This window comes from Oncorhynchus gorbuscha, linkage group LG01 (assembly GCF_021184085.1).
Source record: "Oncorhynchus gorbuscha isolate QuinsamMale2020 ecotype Even-year linkage group LG01, OgorEven_v1.0, whole genome shotgun sequence".
NCBI lineage: Eukaryota > Metazoa > Chordata > Actinopteri > Salmoniformes > Salmonidae > Oncorhynchus > Oncorhynchus gorbuscha.
The window spans coordinates 2,816,422-2,837,252 of record NC_060173.1 but is presented as its reverse complement, the minus strand read 5'-3'; the positions used below and the strand labels follow the sequence as shown (position 1 = coordinate 2,837,252).

The 20,831-nt window shown below is 36.3% G+C and overlaps 1 protein-coding gene across 1 annotated transcript in view; it reads left to right on the top strand.

Annotated features, from left to right (window-relative positions):
- Positions 1 to 20,831, top strand: part of LOC124038261 (mucin-5AC-like) — a gene marked incomplete at its 3' end in the record, with an annotated part of 81,826 nt that overhangs the window by 56,231 nt on the left and 4,764 nt on the right. Inside the window, 15 exon segments of the mRNA XM_046353940.1 lie at positions 30 to 137; positions 385 to 454; positions 718 to 855; positions 1,133 to 1,297; positions 2,851 to 2,945; positions 3,188 to 3,314; positions 4,398 to 4,501; positions 4,678 to 4,829; positions 5,012 to 5,061; positions 5,181 to 5,281; positions 14,974 to 15,125; positions 15,322 to 15,460; positions 15,616 to 15,723; positions 18,715 to 18,894; positions 19,033 to 19,272. Coding sequence (XP_046209896.1) covers positions 30 to 137; positions 385 to 454; positions 718 to 855; positions 1,133 to 1,297; positions 2,851 to 2,945; positions 3,188 to 3,314; positions 4,398 to 4,501; positions 4,678 to 4,829; positions 5,012 to 5,061; positions 5,181 to 5,281; positions 14,974 to 15,125; positions 15,322 to 15,460; positions 15,616 to 15,723; positions 18,715 to 18,894; positions 19,033 to 19,272 — 1,929 coding nt within the window.

Genomic DNA, 20,831 nt, shown 5'->3' with positions numbered 1-20,831 from the left:
CTGTCATACCTTGTACCAATTGTCCCCAGCAAACCAACGAGACTGCTTTCACAGTCCTGGGTGACATAGTGAAATGTGGGAAGACGGACATTGAGACCTGCCTAAGATCTGTAACCCTGGTGACTCCAGAGTCCACGGTAAGTTAGCCAGTCAGTGACTCGTATCACCACTTCAGGGTTGGAGTAAATTACATTTCATTTCCAGTCAATTCAGGCAGTCCACTGAATTCCAATTCCAATGCTCTTCATTGTTTTTCAGTGAGGAACATTTGGAATTAGAATTAGGTTTTCTTTCTGAATTGACTGGAATTGACTCCAACCCTGTTCCACACTCCTTATCACCAGGGGAGTTGCTTTAACTCAAGTTGTAATTTGTCACTTGCAGATGATCGTCATCGATGCCAGTGGAAGGGTCTTTGTCAACAAGATGTTTTCTCAGATGCCGCTTTTCATGGGTGAGTGACTGATTGATGGCTGCTTGAGAAAAGGGATACAGAGATGTGATATCTGTCTATTTTTGTAGTCATTGATCAGTATAAACGTATGTTTGAAACCCTTCCCATGCGGTACATTCTGTACCAGAAGTTGTCTCTTTCTTTCATCTTTCTTTCCTTGTCTAGCAGCATGTAACACCATAAGCATCCCACAATAGGGAAGTGGGAGCTAAAAGTTCATGGTAAACCAGATTGTAACTAGAACTTGTGTATATTTTCCACAGCTGATGTAAGGGTCTTTCAGCCCTCTACGTTCTACATCGTTGTGCATACCTCTTATGGGCTCCGTCTAGAGGTCCAACTAACACCTATAATGCAGGTCTACATCGTAGCTAGCAGTTCACAAAAAGAAAAAACCCAGGGTATGTTTCTCTCTGCTCTTTTAAAGTCTTTGTGAAAAGATAAGCGATTTTGGGTTGTTGAGAAGCGCTATATAAATCTCATGCATTATTATTATAAAAGATGATTGGTTATCAAACTACTGTTAATGTAACATGTGTCATTATACCACTTGTTTGAGGGGTTCGGTCAAACCTCACCTGAAACAATTATTCATAAACTAATGATACTTGATGCATTGCATCTTCAGTCAATGTTAGTTCAAACCAGCTGTTATAATGTTTTGTACCTCTTATCCAGGTCTTTGTGGAGACTTTAACGGTGTCCAAGCTGACGACTTCAGAACCATCAATGGACTCGTGGAAGGAACCGCTGTGACGTTCGCCAACACTTGGAAGACCAAAGCAAGCTGTCCTGATGTGGCACAGAACTTTGAGATCCCATGCAGTCTGAGTGTAGAGAACGGTACTCCTTCAACCTCTTTAAAAACACTAACATATGTCTAATGCAGTGGTTCTCAAACTAGGGGTCACGACCCCATGTGGGGTCACTTTCTATGAAAATGGGGTCACGGAAGAATTTCCAAAATACCAAATAATATATATACAAATTTGTTTACATCCCTGTTAGTTAGCATTTAGTCTTTGCCAAGATAATCCATCCACCTGACAGGTGTGGCAGATCAAGAAGCTGATTAAACAGCATGACAATTACACAGGTGCACCATGTGCTAGGGTAAAAAAAAAGGCCACTCTAAAATGTGAGGTTTTTGTCACACAACTCAATGCCACAGATGTCTTACGTTTTGACGGTGCATGCAATTGGCATGCTGACTGCAGGATCCACCAGATCTGTAGCCAGATAATTCAATGTTCATTTCTCTACCATAAGCCGCCTTCAACGTCATTTTAGAGAATTTGGCAGTACATCCATCCGGCCTCACAACCACAGCTGATATTGTGAACAAAATGCCCCATGGTGGAGGTGGGGTTATGGTACGGGGCTGGCATAAGCTACAGACAATGAACACTCTTGCATTTTATCAATGGCAATTTGAATACACAGAGATACCGTGACAAGATCCTGAGGCCTATTGTCATGCCATTCATACACCGCCATCACCTCATGTTTCAACATGATAATGCACGGCCCCATGTCGCAAGGATCTGTACACAATTCCGGGACGTTGAAATTGTCCCAGTTATTCCATGGCCGCACTTGACCTTTGCATTTGAATCATTCCCACGTTGAACGGCTAGTTCCACTACGGAATGAAACCACACACTATTGCAGAGACTTTGATATTACCGGCCTGCAATCGATGTGAGGGGATAGAGGCACATGTTAAACAAAGAATTTATGCTATTTCTCGCAATCAAGAGGAAACTATGACTGAACGACTCACAAACTCCCCAGTTTATGCTCTCCAAATGGACATTAGTTGTGGAGGCCAAGATGCCCCATGCATTGAATTTTGTTCTCTATACATATCGGGGGATGCTATTCATGAGAACATATTGTTCTGTCTCACGATTTCTGAGCATGACATGGCACAGGGGACAAAAACAGATTCCATGTGATTGAAAGGTGGACTCTTGCACAAATGGTGCAAATCTATTGTGGGACAGCGGGCAGGCCTCTTCACTAAATGGGGCTGTGGGCCAATAAGGTTTGGGAATCCCTGGTCTAATGAAACAATACCCAAATGCGCTTCAGCCCAGCTTGAACAAAAAGGGAGTTCAGGTGTTCGACAGGTGTTCGACTGAGGGACTTAATAATACCAAAACTATTCCTTACTAGTAGTAGAAAAAGGATCACTCTGTGCATAGATCTGAGTTTATTTTCCAGCTAACCATTTAAACTCTTTCATTATGTTTCGGCGTAGAGAGCCTTTATCAGAGCCTTTGAATACTTTTTGGAGATTACATTTACATATGTCTACTGAGATGCACAGTAAAGCCTAGATTAAAACTCTTTGTACTTTGTGAAATGTTGCTAATATCTCATATGTTTTACAGAGAGATATGCCAAGCACTGGTGCTCAATGCTGTCAGATAGTAAAGGAATATTTTCCCAATGCCACACTGAGATCAACCCAAATTACTACAAGGAAGTAAGTATGATGATTTTAACTTCTCAAATGCTCTTTAATTGCAGAGTTATCCCAAAGCTCTATGAATACATTTATTTTTAAACGATCATTTAAGACGTTCTATATCAAAATTATCTATTTATCTAATCAGATTTTTGTAGTACTATTGTCCTGTGCTCGTGTGTGATTTCAGAAAACAGTAGTTTTAACACATCTCATAACTGAACGTTCTTCTTCTACTGTTTCTTCTTCTCTCCCTGTAGATCTGTGTATTTGACAGTTGTAACTGTGAGAGGAGTGAGGAGTGCATGTGTGCTGCGGTCTCCTCATACGTCCATGCATGTGCTGCTGCAGGCGTCCTGCTCAGTGGATGGAGAAACACCACCTGTGGTAAGATAAACATCAGAGATACTGAATGTATTTATTTATTAATTAATGAAGGGTTCCCCTCCTATTAACCCACGTTGTCCAGGGTTTACCCTCCTATTAACCCACGTTGTCCAGGGTTTACCCTCCTATTTACCCACGGTGTCCAGGGTTTACCCTCCTATTAACCCACAGTGTCCAGGGTCAACCCTCCTATTAACCCACGGTGTTCAGGGTTTGCCCTCCTATTAACCCACAGTGTCCAGGGTTTACCCTCCTATTAACCCACAGTGTCCAGTGTTTCCCCTCCAATAACCCACGGTGTCCAGGGTTTACCCTCATATTTACCCACGGTGTCCAGGGTTTGCCCTCCTATTAACCCACAGTGTCCAGGGTTTGCCCTCCTATTAACCCACAGTGTCCAGGGTTTGCCCTCCTATTTACCCACAGTGTCCAGAGTTTGCCCTCCTATTTACCCACGGTGTCCAGGGTTTACCCTCCTATTAACCCACGTTGTCCAGGGTTTACCCTCCTATTTACCCACGGTGTCCAGGGTTTACCCTCCTATTAACCCACAGTGTCCAGGGTCAACCCTCCTATTAACCCACAGTGTTCAGGGTTTGCCCTCCTATTAACCCACAGTGTCCAGGGTTTACCCTCCTATTAACCCACAGTGTCCAGTGTTTCCCCTCCAATAACCCACGGTGTCCAGTGTTTCCCCTCCATTAACCCACGGTGTCCAGGGTTTACCCTCCTATTTACCCACGGTGTCCAGGGTTTGCCCTCCTATTAACCCACGGTGTCCAGGGTTTACCCTCCTATGTACCCATAGTGTCCAGGGTTTACCCTCCTATTTACCCACGGTGTCCAGGGTTTGCCCTCCTATTTACCCACGGTGTCCAGGGTTTACCCTCCTGTTAACCCACGGTGTCCAGGGTTTGCCCTCCTATTAACCCACGGTGTCCAGGGTTTACCCTCCTATTTACCCATGCTGTTCAGGGTTTACCCTCATTTTAACCCACAGTGTCCAGGATGTACCTTCTTATTTAAAACAAAATACTCCAAAACATGTAATTAAATGTTTAATCACCATACGGTTTTCCACAGGGAAATACTCCTCCAGCTGCCCTGACACGATGGTCTATGACTACACCATGACCAGCTGTGACCGCACCTGTCGTTCACTGAGCCAGACAGACTTCACCTGCCAGGTACATTTACATGGACATCTAATTTCTATTGTATGTGTTTGCTATTATTATTATTGTTCATTTTATTAATGTCTTGTTGTTGTTGTTGTCTTGTTGTTGTGGATGTTGTTGTTGCTGCAGACATGCCCAAAGTAATTTCCCCTCATGGATAAAACACTTTTAATTGAATTGAACAGTTAGACCATGTGTCTGTGGACGGCTGTGGCTGTGCCGAGGGAACCTACCTGAACGACCAGGGAGAGTGTGTCCCTGCCTCTCGCTGCTCCTGCTACAATGGAGGCACAGTAGTACCCCCTGGAGAGGTCACCAGGATCTATGGGGCTACATGGTGAGGACTTGGTTGGCATGTGAAAGAAAATCTCTGAAAATCTGATGGTCTTCTCTTTTGTGGCTCTATTATCTATCTAATATTTAGAAATCGACTGTCTTCTTATGAAGTCTTGGTTTGCTTCAAGAGGCAAGCTAAACCATTCTTAACTCCCTCCTCTTGTACCCACCTTAACCACCCAGCTCTTGCAGACAAGGGAAATTAAGCTGTACTGGAGAACAACAACATTTATGTGAGTACTCTGAAATTCAGAACACATCGTTATTTGCCAAATATAGCAAATCACTTCACAACCAAGACTCTGTAGTTTAGTCCCTACTAATCTATAAAGCCTACTTTTGTTCCCTACAGCCTGTGAAGAACCAATGGGTTTCTTCAACTGTTCTAGTGCAGGGCCCGGAGCCAAGGGCTCAGAGTGCCAGAAGAGCTGTCAAACACTAGACAGTCACTGTGTAAGTCTACAATGGGACATGTCTTACAACACGTTAATAAAAACATGCCTTACAACACGTTAATAAAACACGCCTTAAAACACGTTAATAAAAACATGTCTTATAACACGTTAATAAACACATGCCTTACAACACGTTAATAAAAACATGCCTTACAACACGTTAATAAAAACATGCCTTACCACACGTTAATAAAAACATGTCTTACAACACGTTAATAAAAACATGTCTTACAACACGTTAATAAAAACATGCCTTACAACACGTTAATAAAAACATGCCTTACAACACGTTAATAAAAACATGCTTTACAACACGTTAATAAAAACATGCTTTACAACACGTTAATAAAAACATGCCTTACAACAAGTTAATAAAACATGCCTGACAACACATTAATAAAAACATGCCTTACAACACGTTAATAAAAACATGCCTGACAACACATTAATAAAAACAAGTCTTACAACACGTTAATAAAACATGCCTTACAACACGTTAATAAAAACATGCCTTACAACAAGTTAATGAAACATGCCTGACAACACATTAATAAAAACATGCCTTACAACACATTAATAAAAACATGTCTTACAACACGTTAATAAAAACAAGTCTTACAACACGTTAATAAAAACATGCCTTACAACACGTTAATAAAAACATGCTTTACAACACGTTAATAAAAACATGCCTTACAACAAGTTAATAAAACATGCCTTACAACACGTTAATAAAAACATGCCTTACAACACGTTAATAAAAACATGTCTTACAACACGTTAATAAAAACATGCCTTACAACACGTTAATAAAAACATGCCTTACAACACATTAATAAACACATGCCTTACAACACGTTAATAAACACATGTCTTACAACACGTTAATAAAAACATGCCTTACAACACGTTAATAAACACATGTCTTACAACACGTTAATAAAAACATGCCTTACAACACGTTAATAAAAACATGTCTTACAACACGTTAATAAAAACATGTCTTACAACACGTTAATAAAAACATGCCTTACAACACGTTAATAAAAACATGCCTTACAACACATTAATAAACACATGCCTTACAACATGTTAATAAACACATGTCTTACAACACGTTAATAAAAACATGCCTTACAACACGTTAATAAACACATGTCTTACAACACGTTAATAAAAACATGCCTTACAACACGTTAATAAAAACATGTCTTACAACAAGTTAATAAAACATTCCTGACAACACATTAATAAAAACATGCCTTACAACACATTAATAAAAACATGTCTTACAACACGTTAATAAAAACAAGTCTTACAACACGTTAATAAAAACATGCCTTACAACACGTTAATAAAAACATGCTTTACAACACGTTAATAAAAACATGCCTTACAACAAGTTAATAAAACATGCCTGACAACACATTAATAAAAACATGCCTTACAACACGTTAATAAAAACATGCCTGACAACACATTAATAAAAACAAGTCTTACAACACGTTAATAAAACATGCCTTACAACACGTTAATAAAAACATGCCTTACAACAAGTTAATAAAACATGCCTGACAACACATTAATAAAAACATGCCTTACAACACATTAATAAAAACATGTCTTACAACACGTTAATAAAAACAAGTCTTACAACACGTTAATAAAAACATGCCTTACAACACGTTAATAAAAACATGCTTTACAACACGTTAATAAAAACATGCCTTACAACAAGTTAATAAAACATGCCTTACAACACGTTAATAAAAACATGCCTTACAACACGTTAATAAAAACATGTCTTACAACACGTTAATAAAAACATGCCTTACAACACGTTAATAAAAACATGCCTTACAACACATTAATAAACACATGCCTTACAACACGTTAATAAACACATGTCTTACAACACGTTAATAAAAACATGCCTTACAACACGTTAATAAACACATGTCTTACAACACGTTAATAAAAACATGCCTTACAACACGTTAATAAAAACATGTCTTACAACACGTTAATAAAAACATGTCTTACAACACGTTAATAAAAACATGCCTTACAACACGTTAATAAAAACATGCCTTACAACACATTAATAAACACATGCCTGACAACACATTAATAAAAACATGCCTTACAACACATTAATAAAAACATGTCTTACAACACGTTAATAAAAACAAGTCTTACAACACGTTAATAAAAACATGCCTTACAACACGATAATAAAAACATGCTTTACAACACGTTAATAAAAACATGCCTTACAACACGTTAATAAAAACATGTCTTACAACACGTTAATAAAAACATGTCTTACAACACGTTAATAAAAACATGCCTTACAACACGTTAATAAAAACATGTCTTACAACACGTTAATAAAAACATGTCTTACAACACGTTAATAAAACATGCCTTACAACACGTTAATAAAAACATGTCTTACAACACGTTAATGAAACATGCCTTACAACACATTAATAAAAACATGTCTTACGACACGTTAATAAAACATGCCTTACAACACGTTAATAAAAACATGTCTTACAACACGTTAATAAAAACATGTCTTACAACACGTTAATAAAACATGCCTTACAACACGTTAATAAAAACATGTCTTACAACACGTTAATAAAAACATTCCTTACAACACGTTAATAAAACATGCCTTACAACACGTTAATAAAAATATGTCTTACAACACGTTAATAAAAACATGTCTTACAACACGTTAATAAAAACATGTCTTACAACACGTTAATAAAACATGCCTTACAACACGTTAATAAAAACATGTCTTACAACACGTTAATAAAAACATGCTTTACAACACGTTAATAAAAACATGCCTTACAACAAGTTAATAAAACATGCCTGACAACACATTAATAAGAACATGCCTTACAACACGTTAATAAAAACATGCCTGACAACACATTAATAAAAACAAGTCTTACAACACGTTAATAAAACATGCCTTACAAAACGTTAATAAAAACATGCCTAACAACAAGTTAATAAAACATGCCTGACAACACATTAATAAAAACATGCCTTACAACACATTAATAAAAACATGTCTTACAACACGTTAATAAAAACAAGTCTTACAACACGTTAATAAAAACATGCCTTACAACACGATAATAAAAACATGCTTTACAACACGTTAATAAAAACATGCCTTACAACAAGTTAATAAAACATGCCTGACAACACATTAATAAGAACATGCCTTACAACACGTTAATAAAAACATGCCTGACAACACATTAATAAAAACAAGTCTTACAACACGTTAATAAAACATGCCTTACAACACGTTAATAAAAACATGCCTTACAGCAAGTTAATAAAACATGCCTGACAACACATTAATAAAAACATGCCTTACAACACATTAATAAAAACATGTCTTACAACACGTTAATAAAACAAGTCTTACAACACGTTAATAAAAACATGCCTTACAACACGTTAATAAAAACATGCTTTACAACACGTTAATAAAAACATGCCTGACAACACATTAATAAAACATGCCTTACAACACGTTAATAAAAACATGCCTTACAACACGTTAATAAAAACATGTCTTACAACACGTTAATAAAAACATGCCTTACAACACGTTAATAAAAACATGCCTTACAACACATTAATAAACACATGCCTTACAACATGTTAATAAACACATGTCTTACAACACGTTAATAAAAACATGCCTTACAACACGTTAATAAACACATGTCTTACAACACGTTAATAAAAACATGCCTTACAACACGTTAATAAAAACATGTCTTACAACACGTTAATAAAAACATGTCTTACAACACGTTAATAAAAACATGCCTTACAACACGTTAATAAAAACATGCCTTACAACACATTAATAAACACATGCCTTACAACATGTTAATAAACACATGTCTTACAACACGTTAATAAAAACATGCCTTACAACACGTTAATAAACACATGTCTTACAACACGTTAATAAAAACATGCCTTACAACACGTTAATAAAAACATGTCTTACAACACGTTAATAAAAACATGTCTTACAACACGTTAATAAAAACATGCCTTACAACACGTTAATAAAAACATGTCTTACAACACGTTAATAAAAACATGTCTTACAACACGTTAATAAAACATGCCTTACAACACGTTAATAAAAACATGTCTTACAACACGTTAATAAAAACATTCCTTACAACACGTTAATAAAACATGCCTTACAACACGTTAATAAAAACATGTCTTACAACACGTTAATAAAAACATGCTTTACAACACGTTAATAAAAACATGCCTTACAACAAGTTAATAAAACATGCCTGACAACACATTAATAAGAACATGCCTTACAACACGTTAATAAAAACATGCCTGACAACACATTAATAAAAACAAGTCTTACAACACGTTAATAAAACATGCCTTACAAAACGTTAATAAAAACATGCCTAACAACAAGTTAATAAAACATGCCTGACAACACATTAATAAAAACATGCCTTACAACACATTAATAAAAACATGTCTTACAACACGTTAATAAAAACAAGTCTTACAACACGTTAATAAAAACATGCCTTACAACACGATAATAAAAACATGCTTTACAACACGTTAATAAAAACATGCCTTACAACAAGTTAATAAAACATGCCTGACAACACATTAATAAGAACATGCCTTACAACACGTTAATAAAAACATGCCTGACAACACATTAATAAAAACAAGTCTTACAACACGTTAATAAAACATGCCTTACAACACGTTAATAAAAACATGCCTTACAGCAAGTTAATAAAACATGCCTGACAACACATTAATAAAAACATGCCTTACAACACATTAATAAAAACATGTCTTACAACACGTTAATAAAACAAGTCTTACAACACGTTAATAAAAACATGCCTTACAACACGTTAATAAAAACATGCTTTACAACACGTTAATAAAAACATGCCTGACAACACATTAATAAAACATGCCTTACAACACGTTAATAAAAACATGCCTTACAACACGTTAATAAAAACATGTCTTACAACACGTTAATAAAAACATGCCTTACAACACGTTAATAAAAACATGCCTTACAACACATTAATAAACACATGCCTTACAACATGTTAATAAACACATGTCTTACAACACGTTAATAAAAACATGCCTTACAACACGTTAATAAACACATGTCTTACAACACGTTAATAAAAACATGCCTTACAACACGTTAATAAAAACATGTCTTACAACACGTTAATAAAAACATGTCTTACAACACGTTAATAAAAACATGCCTTACAACACGTTAATAAAAACATGCCTTACAACACATTAATAAACACATGCCTTACAACATGTTAATAAACACATGTCTTACAACACGTTAATAAAAACATGCCTTACAACACGTTAATAAACACATGTCTTACAACACGTTAATAAAAACATGCCTTACAACACGTTAATAAAAACATGTCTTACAACACGTTAATAAAAACATGTCTTACAACACGTTAATAAAAACATGCCTTACAACACGTTAATAAAAACATGTCTTACAACACGTTAATAAAAACATGTCTTACAACACGTTAATAAAACATGCCTTACAACACGTTAATAAAAACATGTCTTACAACACGTTAATGAAACATGCCTTACAACACATTAATAAAAACATGTCTTACGACACGTTAATAAAACATGCCTTACAACACGTTAATAAAAACATGTCTTACAACACGTTAATAAAAACATGTCTTACAACACGTTAATAAAACATGCCTTACAACACGTTAATAAAAACATGTCTTACAACACGTTAATAAAAACATTCCTTACAACACGTTAATAAAACATGCCTTACAACACGTTAATAAAAATATGTCTTACAACACGTTAATAAAAACATGTCTTACAACACGTTAATAAAAACATGTCTTACAACACGTTAATAAAACATGCCTTACAACACGTTAATAAAAACATGTCTTACAACACGTTAATAAAAACATGCCTTACAACACGTTAATAAAAACATGTCTTACAACACGTTAATAAAAACATGTCTTACAACAAGTTAATAAAACATGCCTGACAACACATTAATAAGAACATGCCTTACAACACGTTAATAAAAACATGCCTGACAACACATTAATAAAAACAAGTCTTACAACACGTTAATAAAACATGCCTTACAACACGTTAATAAAAACATGCCTTACAGCAAGTTAATAAAACATGCCTGACAACACATTAATAAAAACATGCCTTACAACACATTAATAAAAACATGTCTTACAACACGTTAATAAAAACAAGTCTTACAACACGTTAATAAAAACATGCCTTACAACACGTTAATAAAAACATGCTTTACAACACGTTAATAAAAACATGCCTTACAACAAGTTAATAAAACATGCCTTACAACACGTTAATAAAAACATGCCTTACAACACGTTAATAAAAACATGTCTTACAACACGTTAATAAAAACATGCCTTACAACACGTTAATAAAAACATGCCTTACAACACATTAATAAACACATGCCTTACAACATGTTAATAAACACATGTCTTACAACACGTTAATAAAAAAATGCCTTACAACACGTTAATAAACACATGTCTTACAACACGTTAATAAAAACATGCCTTACAACACGTTAATAAAAACATGTCTTACAACACGTTAATAAAACATGCCTTACAACACGTTAATAAAAACATGCCTTACAACACGTTAATAAAAACATGCCTTACAACACGTTAATAAAAACATGTCTTACAACACGTTAATAAAACATGCCTTACAACACGTTAATAAAAACATGTCTTACAACACGTTAATAAAAACATTCCTTACAACACGTTAATAAAACATGCCTTACAACACGTTAATAAAAATATGTCTTACAACACGTTAATAAAAACATGTCTTACAACACGTTAATAAAAACATGTCTTACAACACGTTAATAAAACATGCCTTACAACACGTTATTAAAAACATGTCTTACAACACGTTAATAAAAACATGTCTTACAACACGTTAATAAAACATGCCTTACAACACGTTAATAAAAACATGCCTTACAACACGTTAATAAAAACATGCCTGACAACACATTAATAAAAACAAGTCTTACAACACGTTAATAAAACATGCCTTACAACACGTTAATAAAAACATGCCTTACAGCAAGTTAATAAAACATGCCTGACAACACATTAATAAAAACATGCCTTACAACACATTAATAAAAACATGTCTTACAACACGTTAATAAAAACAAGTCTTACAACACGTTAATAAAAACATGCCTTACAACACGTTAATAAAAACATGCTTTACAACACGTTAATAAAAACATGCCTTACAACAAGTTAATAAAACATGCCTTACAACACGTTAATAAAAACATGCCTTACAACACGTTAATAAAAACATGTCTTACAACACGTTAATAAAAACATGCCTTACAACACGTTAATAAAAACATGCCTTACAACACATTAATAAACACATGCCTTACAACATGTTAATAAACACATGTCTTACAACACGTTAATAAAAAAATGCCTTACAACACGTTAATAAACACATGTCTTACAACACGTTAATAAAAACATGCCTTACAACACGTTAATAAAAACATGTCTTACAACACGTTAATAAAAACATGTCTTACAACACGTTAATAAAAACATGCCTTACAACACGTTAATAAAAACATGCCTTACAACACGTTAATAAAAACATGTCTTACAACACGTTAATAAAACATGCCTTACAACACGTTAATAAAAACATGTCTTACAACACGTTAATAAAAACATGTCTTACAACACGTTAATAAAAACATGTCTTACAACACGTTAATAAAAACATGCCTTACAACACGTTAATAAAAACATGTCTTACAACACGTTAATAAAAACATGCCTTACAACACGTTAATAAAAACATGTCTTACAACACGTTAATAAAAACATGTCTTACAACACGTTAATAAACACATGTATTACAACACGTTAATAAAAACATGCCTTACAACACGTTAATAAAAACATGTCTTACAACACGTTAATAAAAACATGTCTTACAACACGTTAATAAAAACATGTCTTACAACACGTTAATAAAAACATGCCTTACAACACGTTAATAAACACATGTCTTACAACACGTTAATAAAAACATGCCTTACAACACGTTAATAAAAACATGTCTTACAACACGTTAATAAAAACATGTCTTACAACACGTTAATAAAAACATGCCTTACAACACGTTAATAAAAACATGCCTTACAACACATTAATAAACACATGCCTTACAACATGTTAATAAACACATGTCTTACAACACGTTAATAAAAACATGCCTTACAACACGTTAATAAACACATGTCTTACAACACGTTAATAAAAACATGCCTTACAACACGTTAATAAAAACATGCCTTACAACACGTTAATAAAAACATGTCTTACAACACGTTAATAAAAACATGTCTTACAACACGTTAATAAAACATGCCTTACAACACGTTAATAAAAACATGTCTTACAACACGTTAATGAAACATGCCTTACAACACATTAATAAAAACATGTCTTACAACACGTTAATAAAAACATGTCTTACAACACGTTAATAAAAACATGTCTTACGACACGTTAATAAAACATGCCTTACAACACGTTAATAAAAACATGTCTTACAACACGTTAATAAAAACATGTCTTACAACACGTTAATAAAACATGCCTTACAACACGTTAATAAAAACATGTCTTACAACACGTTAATAAAAACATTCCTTACAACACGTTAATAAAACATGCCTTACAACACGTTAATAAAAATATGTCTTACAACACGTTAATAAAAACATGTCTTACAACACGTTAATAAAAACATGTCTTACAACACGTTAATAAAAACATGTCTTACAACACGTTAATAAAAACATGTCTTACAACACGTTAATAAAAACATGTCTTACAACACGTTAATAAAAACATGTCTTACAACACGTTAATAAAAACATGTCTTACAACACGTTAATAAAAACATATATTGCAACACATTTTAATAAAAAGGACAATGTTATGTTAACACAGTGACAGATTAATCAAAGGATTTCTTACCTTGGACAAAGCTAGGCCCAGGATCCAAACGATATCCTCCGATGAGATTGACTTTTTATAGGGTTTCTGTTTGAGCAGACTGTAATGTTTATTGAGAACCTGATCTCCATGAACATCAAGGAGATCATCTTTAAAAGTCATCCTTGTGTCTTTTCAAACACTTGATCAATTGATCCATTTGACAAATAATGTCCCCATCTTATATCCTGGAGGGTGGAGGGACAAACAGGCACATAATGTCCGCATCTTATACCCTGGAGGGTGGAGGGACAAACAGGCACATAATGTCCACATCTTATACCCTGGAGGGTGGAGGGACATTCAGGCACATAATGTCCACATCTTATATTCTGGAGGGTGGAGGGACAAACAGGCACATAATGTCCACATCTTATACCCTGGTGGGAGGAGGGACATTCAGGCACATAAAGTCCAAGTTAAATTCATGTCAGTCCTTCCCTGATTCATTGTGTTATAGATCAGTGCAGAGTGTGTGTCAGGCTGTGTATGTCCTGATGGTCTGCTGTCTGATGGAAATGGAGGATGCATCAAGGAAGACCTATGTCCCTGTTCTCACAATGGAGTCTACTACCAACCTGGACATGTGCTCAAAGTAGACTGCAATACCTGGTAAAATCAACTTCTATCCCTCTTCTTCTTCTTCTTCTTCCTTGGATATGTCAAATCCTTCCCTCTAAAATTACATTTACATTACATTTAAGTCATTTAGCAGACGCTCTTATCCAGAGCGACTTACAAATTGGTGCATTCACCTTATGACATCCATCCAAAATCTTCCCCTGTGATTATGTTTGCATCATTGTAGCACTTGCGAAGGCAGAAAATGGCAGTGTACCGATAAGCAGTGTGATGGGATGTGTGCCATATATGGAGATGGGCATTTCATCACTTTTGATGAGAAAAGGTTCACTTTCAATGGAGATTGTGAATACATACTTACTCAGGTAGGGCAATAATCATTTGCATTCATGAATTTCTTTGTATTTTTATTAAATCCCCTACTTTATGTATGATGCATATATTTTCTCATTATGATTAAGATGAGGTAATGATAATAACTAAGAGGTTTTCTGATTGTGAATTTGAAAACATCCTGCAGGACTACTGCAGCAACAATCCAAAAGGTACCTTTAGAGTGATCACAGAGAACATTCCCTGTGGAACCACCGGCACCACCTGTTCCAAGGCCATCAAGCTCTTCTTGGGGGTAGGAACTACTGTTCATAAACGGCTTCAGACATGCATTAAAGGTACGATAGACAAGTCTGGACATTTGACTCAATGTCGACACCGGTGGCTGTGAGTGTAATTGCATGCTGAACTCTGGATGCACTTACCTCGTCGCCTCCATGTGTTTTGTTAGCACACTAGATTGACAAGGCTGTCTGACGGAGTGTCTGCTTACAATTATTGTCTGTCAGATTTGATAGCAGCACAAAAATCTGCCAGCAGCATACATCCCTGCATACCACTGTTGGCTTGCTTCTGAAGCTAAGCAGGGTTGGTCCTGGTCAGTTCCTGGATAGGAGACTAAATGCTGCTGGAAGTGGTGATGGAGGGCCAGTAGGAGGCACTCTTCCCTCTGGTCTAAAAAAAGAAATCCCAATCCCAATGGACACTGCCCTGTGTAGGGTGCTGTCTTTCGGATGGGACGTTAAACGGGTGTCCTGACTCTCTGAGGTCATTAAAGATCCCATGGAATTTATCGTAAGAGTAGGGGTGTTAACCCTGGTGTCCTGGCTAAATTCCCAATCTGGCCCTCATTCCATCACGGTCACCTAATAATCCCCAGTTTACAATTGGCTCATTCATTCCACTCCTCTCCCCTGTAACTATTCCCCAGGTTGTTGATGCAAATGAGAACGTGTTCTCAGTCAACTTACATTGTAAAATAACAGTTAAATAAAATGTAAATAAAAAATCACCCCTATGTATTTGGGTTAGGGTTAGCTATGTATTAGCTTTAGGGTTAGTTATGTATTTTGGTTAAGATTAGCTATGTATTAGCGTTAGGATTAGCTATGTATTTGGGTTAGGTTTAGCTATGTATTAGGGTTAGGTTTAGATATGTATTTGGGTTAGTGTTTGCTATGTATTTGGGTTAGGTTTAGCTATGTATTAGGGTTAGGTTTAGATATGTATTAGGGTTAGGTTTAGCTATGTATTAGCGTTAGGATTAGCTATGTATTTGGGTTAGGTTTAGCTATGTATTAGGGTTAGGTTTAGATATGTATTTGGGTTAGTGTTTGCTATGTATTTGGGTTAGGTTTAGCTATGTATTAGGGTTAGGTTTAGATATGTATTAGGGTTAGGTTTAGCTATGTATTAGCGTTAGGATTAGCTATGTATTTGGGTTAGGTTTAGCTATGTATTAGCGTTAGGATTAGCTATGTATTTGGGTTAGTGTTAGCTATGTATTTGTGTTAGTGTTAGATATGTATTTGGGTTAGTGTTAGCTATGTATTTGGGTTAGTGTTAGCTATGGATTTGGGTTACTGTTAGCTATGTATTTGGGTTAGTGTTAGCTATGTATTTGGGTTAGTGTTAGCTATGTATTTGGGTTAGTGTTAGCTATGTATTTGGGTTAGTGTTAGCTATGGATTTGGGTTAGTGTTAGCTATGTATTTGGGTTAGTGTTAGCTATGTATTTGGGTTAGTGTTAGCTATGTATTTGGGTTAGTGTTAGCTATGTATTTGGGTTAGTGTTAGCTATGGATTTGGGTTAGTGTTAGCTATGTATTTGGGTTAGTGTTAGCTATGGATTTGGGTTAGGCTTAGCTATGTATTTGGGTTAGTGTTAGCTATGTATTTGGGTTAGTGTTAGCTATGTATTTGGGTTAGTGTTAGCTATGTATTTGGGTTAGTGTTAGCTATGGATTTGGGTTAGTGTTAGCTATGTATTTGGGTTAGTGTTAGCTATGGATTTGGGTTAGGGTTAGCTATGTATTTGGGTTAGTGTTAGCTATGTATTTGGGTTAGTGTTAGCTATGGATTTGGGTTAGTGTTAGCTATGGATTTGGGTTAGGGTTAGCTATGTATTTGGGTTAGTGTTAGCTATGTATTTGGGTTAGTGTTAGCTATGTATTTGGGTTAGTGTTAGCTATGGATTTGGGTTAGGGTTAGCTATGTATTTGGGTTAGTGTTAGCTATGTATTTGGGTTAGTGTTAGCTATGTATTTGGGTTAGTGTTAGCTATGTATTTGGGTTAGTGTTAGCTATGTATTTGGGTTAGGGTTCTCTATGTATTTGGTTTAGCTATGCATTTGGGTTAGTGTTAGCTATGTATTTGGTTTAGCTATGTATTTTGGTTAGTGTTAGACATGGATTTGGGTTAGGGTTAGCTATGTATTAGGGTTACGGGGCGGCAGGGTAGCCTCGTGGTTAGAGCGTTGGACTAGTAACTGGAAGGTTGCAAGTTCAAACCCCCGAGCTGACAAATCTATCGTTCTGCCCCTGAACAGGCAGTTAACCCACTGTTCCTAGGCCGTCATTGTAAATAAGAATTTGTTCTTAACTGACTTGCCTAGTTAAATAAAGGTAAAATAAAAAATAAAAAAATAAAAATTTATTAGGGTTAGTGTTAGCTATGTATTTGGGTTAGGTTAGTTATGTATTAGGGTTCGGATTAGCTATTTATTAGGGTTAGTGTTAGCTATGTATTTGTACAGTAGAATTTCAAATCATGTTTTATCTGTGTACAAACTGGATTGTGTAAAACCCAACACCACCACAGTGTAACCCTGGGTAGTGTAAAACCCAGCACCACCACAGTGTAAAACCCAGCACCACCACAGTGTAAAACCCTGGATAGTGTAAAACCCAGCACCACCACAGTGTTACCCTGGGTAGTGTAAAACCCAGCACCACCACAGTGTAAAACCCAGCACCACCACAGTGTTACCCTGGGTAGTGTAAAACCCAGCACCACCACAGTGTAAAACCCAGCACCACCACAGTGTTACCTTGGGTAGTGTTCAATCCAGCACCACTACAGTGTAAAACCCAGCACCACCACATTGTTACCCTGGGTAGTGTTCAATCCAGCGCCACCACAGTGTAAAACCCAGCACCACCACAGTGTTACCCTGGGTAGTGTTCAATCCAGCACCACCACAGTGTAAAACCCAGCACCACCACAGTGTAAACCTCTCTGCTAGTATTACATAAGCAATGAACACTTTCTGTTTCTGTCTTTCAGAGCAATGAGATCATACTTGCAGATGAATCTGTAAAAGTGATCAAACAAGAGAACGTGGTTGACGTACCATACCAGGTCCACTCTATCGGTCTCTATGTTGTTGTTGAGGCTGAAAATGGCCTGATCCTCATGTGGGACAAGAAGAATAGCCTGTTCATCAAACTCAGCTCTACCTTCCAGGTGAGTGACTAGAATAGGACATTTTGAACCAGTGATGGCACTGTGTCTTTGTTTAGCAATTGCATTGGCTTACAAAACAATGTGATGTTTTATTATCTACTTCAAGTTATTATTTTTAAATGTTTAATTTCCTTCCAGGGCCAAGTGTGTGGTCTGTGTGGTAACTATGATGGTAATGGAAAGAACGACTTCACGTCCAGAAACCAGGAAGTGGTTGTTGAAGCTCTGGAGTTTGGGAACAGCTGGAAAGTGTCACCCAGTTGCCCCAACGCTGATGTCATAAAAAATCCATGCACTTTAAGATCATACAGGCAGTCCTGGTCTCTGAAACGCTGCAGCATCATCACCAGTAACGTTTTCTCAGCCTGCCACTCACAGGTACAGTACACAGCAGATACTATTCAATGTAGATTCAATCCCAAAGTTGTTAGGAAGTCGACGTAGTTGATATAAACGAAGATAAAAAGAAACACATATACAGTAAATACTTCAATAGAGAGTACAGTAAATACTTCAATAGAGAGTACAGTAAATACTTCAATAGAGAGTACAGTAAATACTTCAATAGAGAGTACAGTAAATACTTCAATAGAGAGTACAGCAGATACTTCAATAGAGAGTACAGTAAATACTTCAATAGAGAGTACAGCAGATACTTCAATAGAGAGTACAGTAAATACTTCAATAGAGAGTACAGTAAATACTTCAATAGAGAGTACAGTAAATACTTCAATAGAGACTATTCATCATGTCAGGTAGTCCTGGGGCACGGTCCTAGGGCTCAGGTCCTCCGAGAGAGAGAAAGAAAGAGAGAATTAGAGAGAGCATATGTGGGGTGGCCCGTCCTCTTCTGGCTGTGCCGGGTGGAGATTATAACAGAACATGGCCAAGATGTTCAAATGTTCATAAATGACCAGCATGGTCGAATAATAGTAAGGCAGAACAGTTGAAACTGGAGCAGCAGCATGGCCAGGTGGACTGGGGACAGCAAGGAGTCATCATGTCAGGTAGTCCTGGGGCATGGTCCTAGGGCTCAGGTCCTCCGAGAGAGAGAAAGAAAGAAGGAGAGAATTAGAGAACGCACACTTAGATTCACACAGGACACCGAATAGGACAGGAGAAGTACTCCAGATATAACAAACTGACCCTAGCCCCCCAACACAAACTACTGCAGCATAAATACTGGAGGCTGAGACAGGAGGGGACAGGAGACACTGTGGCCCCATCCGAGGACACCCCCGGACAGGGCCAAACAGGAAGGATATAAACCCACCCACTTTGCCAAAGCACAGCCCCCACACCACTAGAGGGATATCTTCAACCACCAACATTCAATAGACAGTACAGCAGATACATTCAATGGACAGTACAGCAGATACATTCAATGGACAGTACAGCAGATACATTCAATGGACAGTACAGCAGATACATTCAATAGACAGTACAGCAGATACATTCAATAGAGACTACAGCAGATACATTCAATAGACAGTACAGCAGATACATTAAGTCGGCAGGTTAAAACAAGCTGTCTGTACAAAGGATATGACTTGTGTATCTTGGCTTCATTGGTATTTACATTTGGTGAAAATTGTAATTTTCTGTTAAAAGTCTACACCGTTGGGGGAAGGGGGGGTTACATATGGAATTGTTTTAAAATAGTAATAGATATTTCATTTTGAATTGTAGGACCCCTTTATGTTTAAAAAATATATATTTCGAAAGAAAACATTTAAAATATGGAATTTGGCCTTTACTACTACAGACCTTAACAACACATTCATAAATGGCAAAAAAGACAGTCAAAAATAAATCATAAGGAATAAGATGTTGAAGTGTCTGTCGTATATCTAGGAGATTTAAGAAAGCTCAGGAATAAAAAAAAATTGGGGGGGGGGAATTTTTTAACCCATTTACATTTACATTTAAGTCATTTA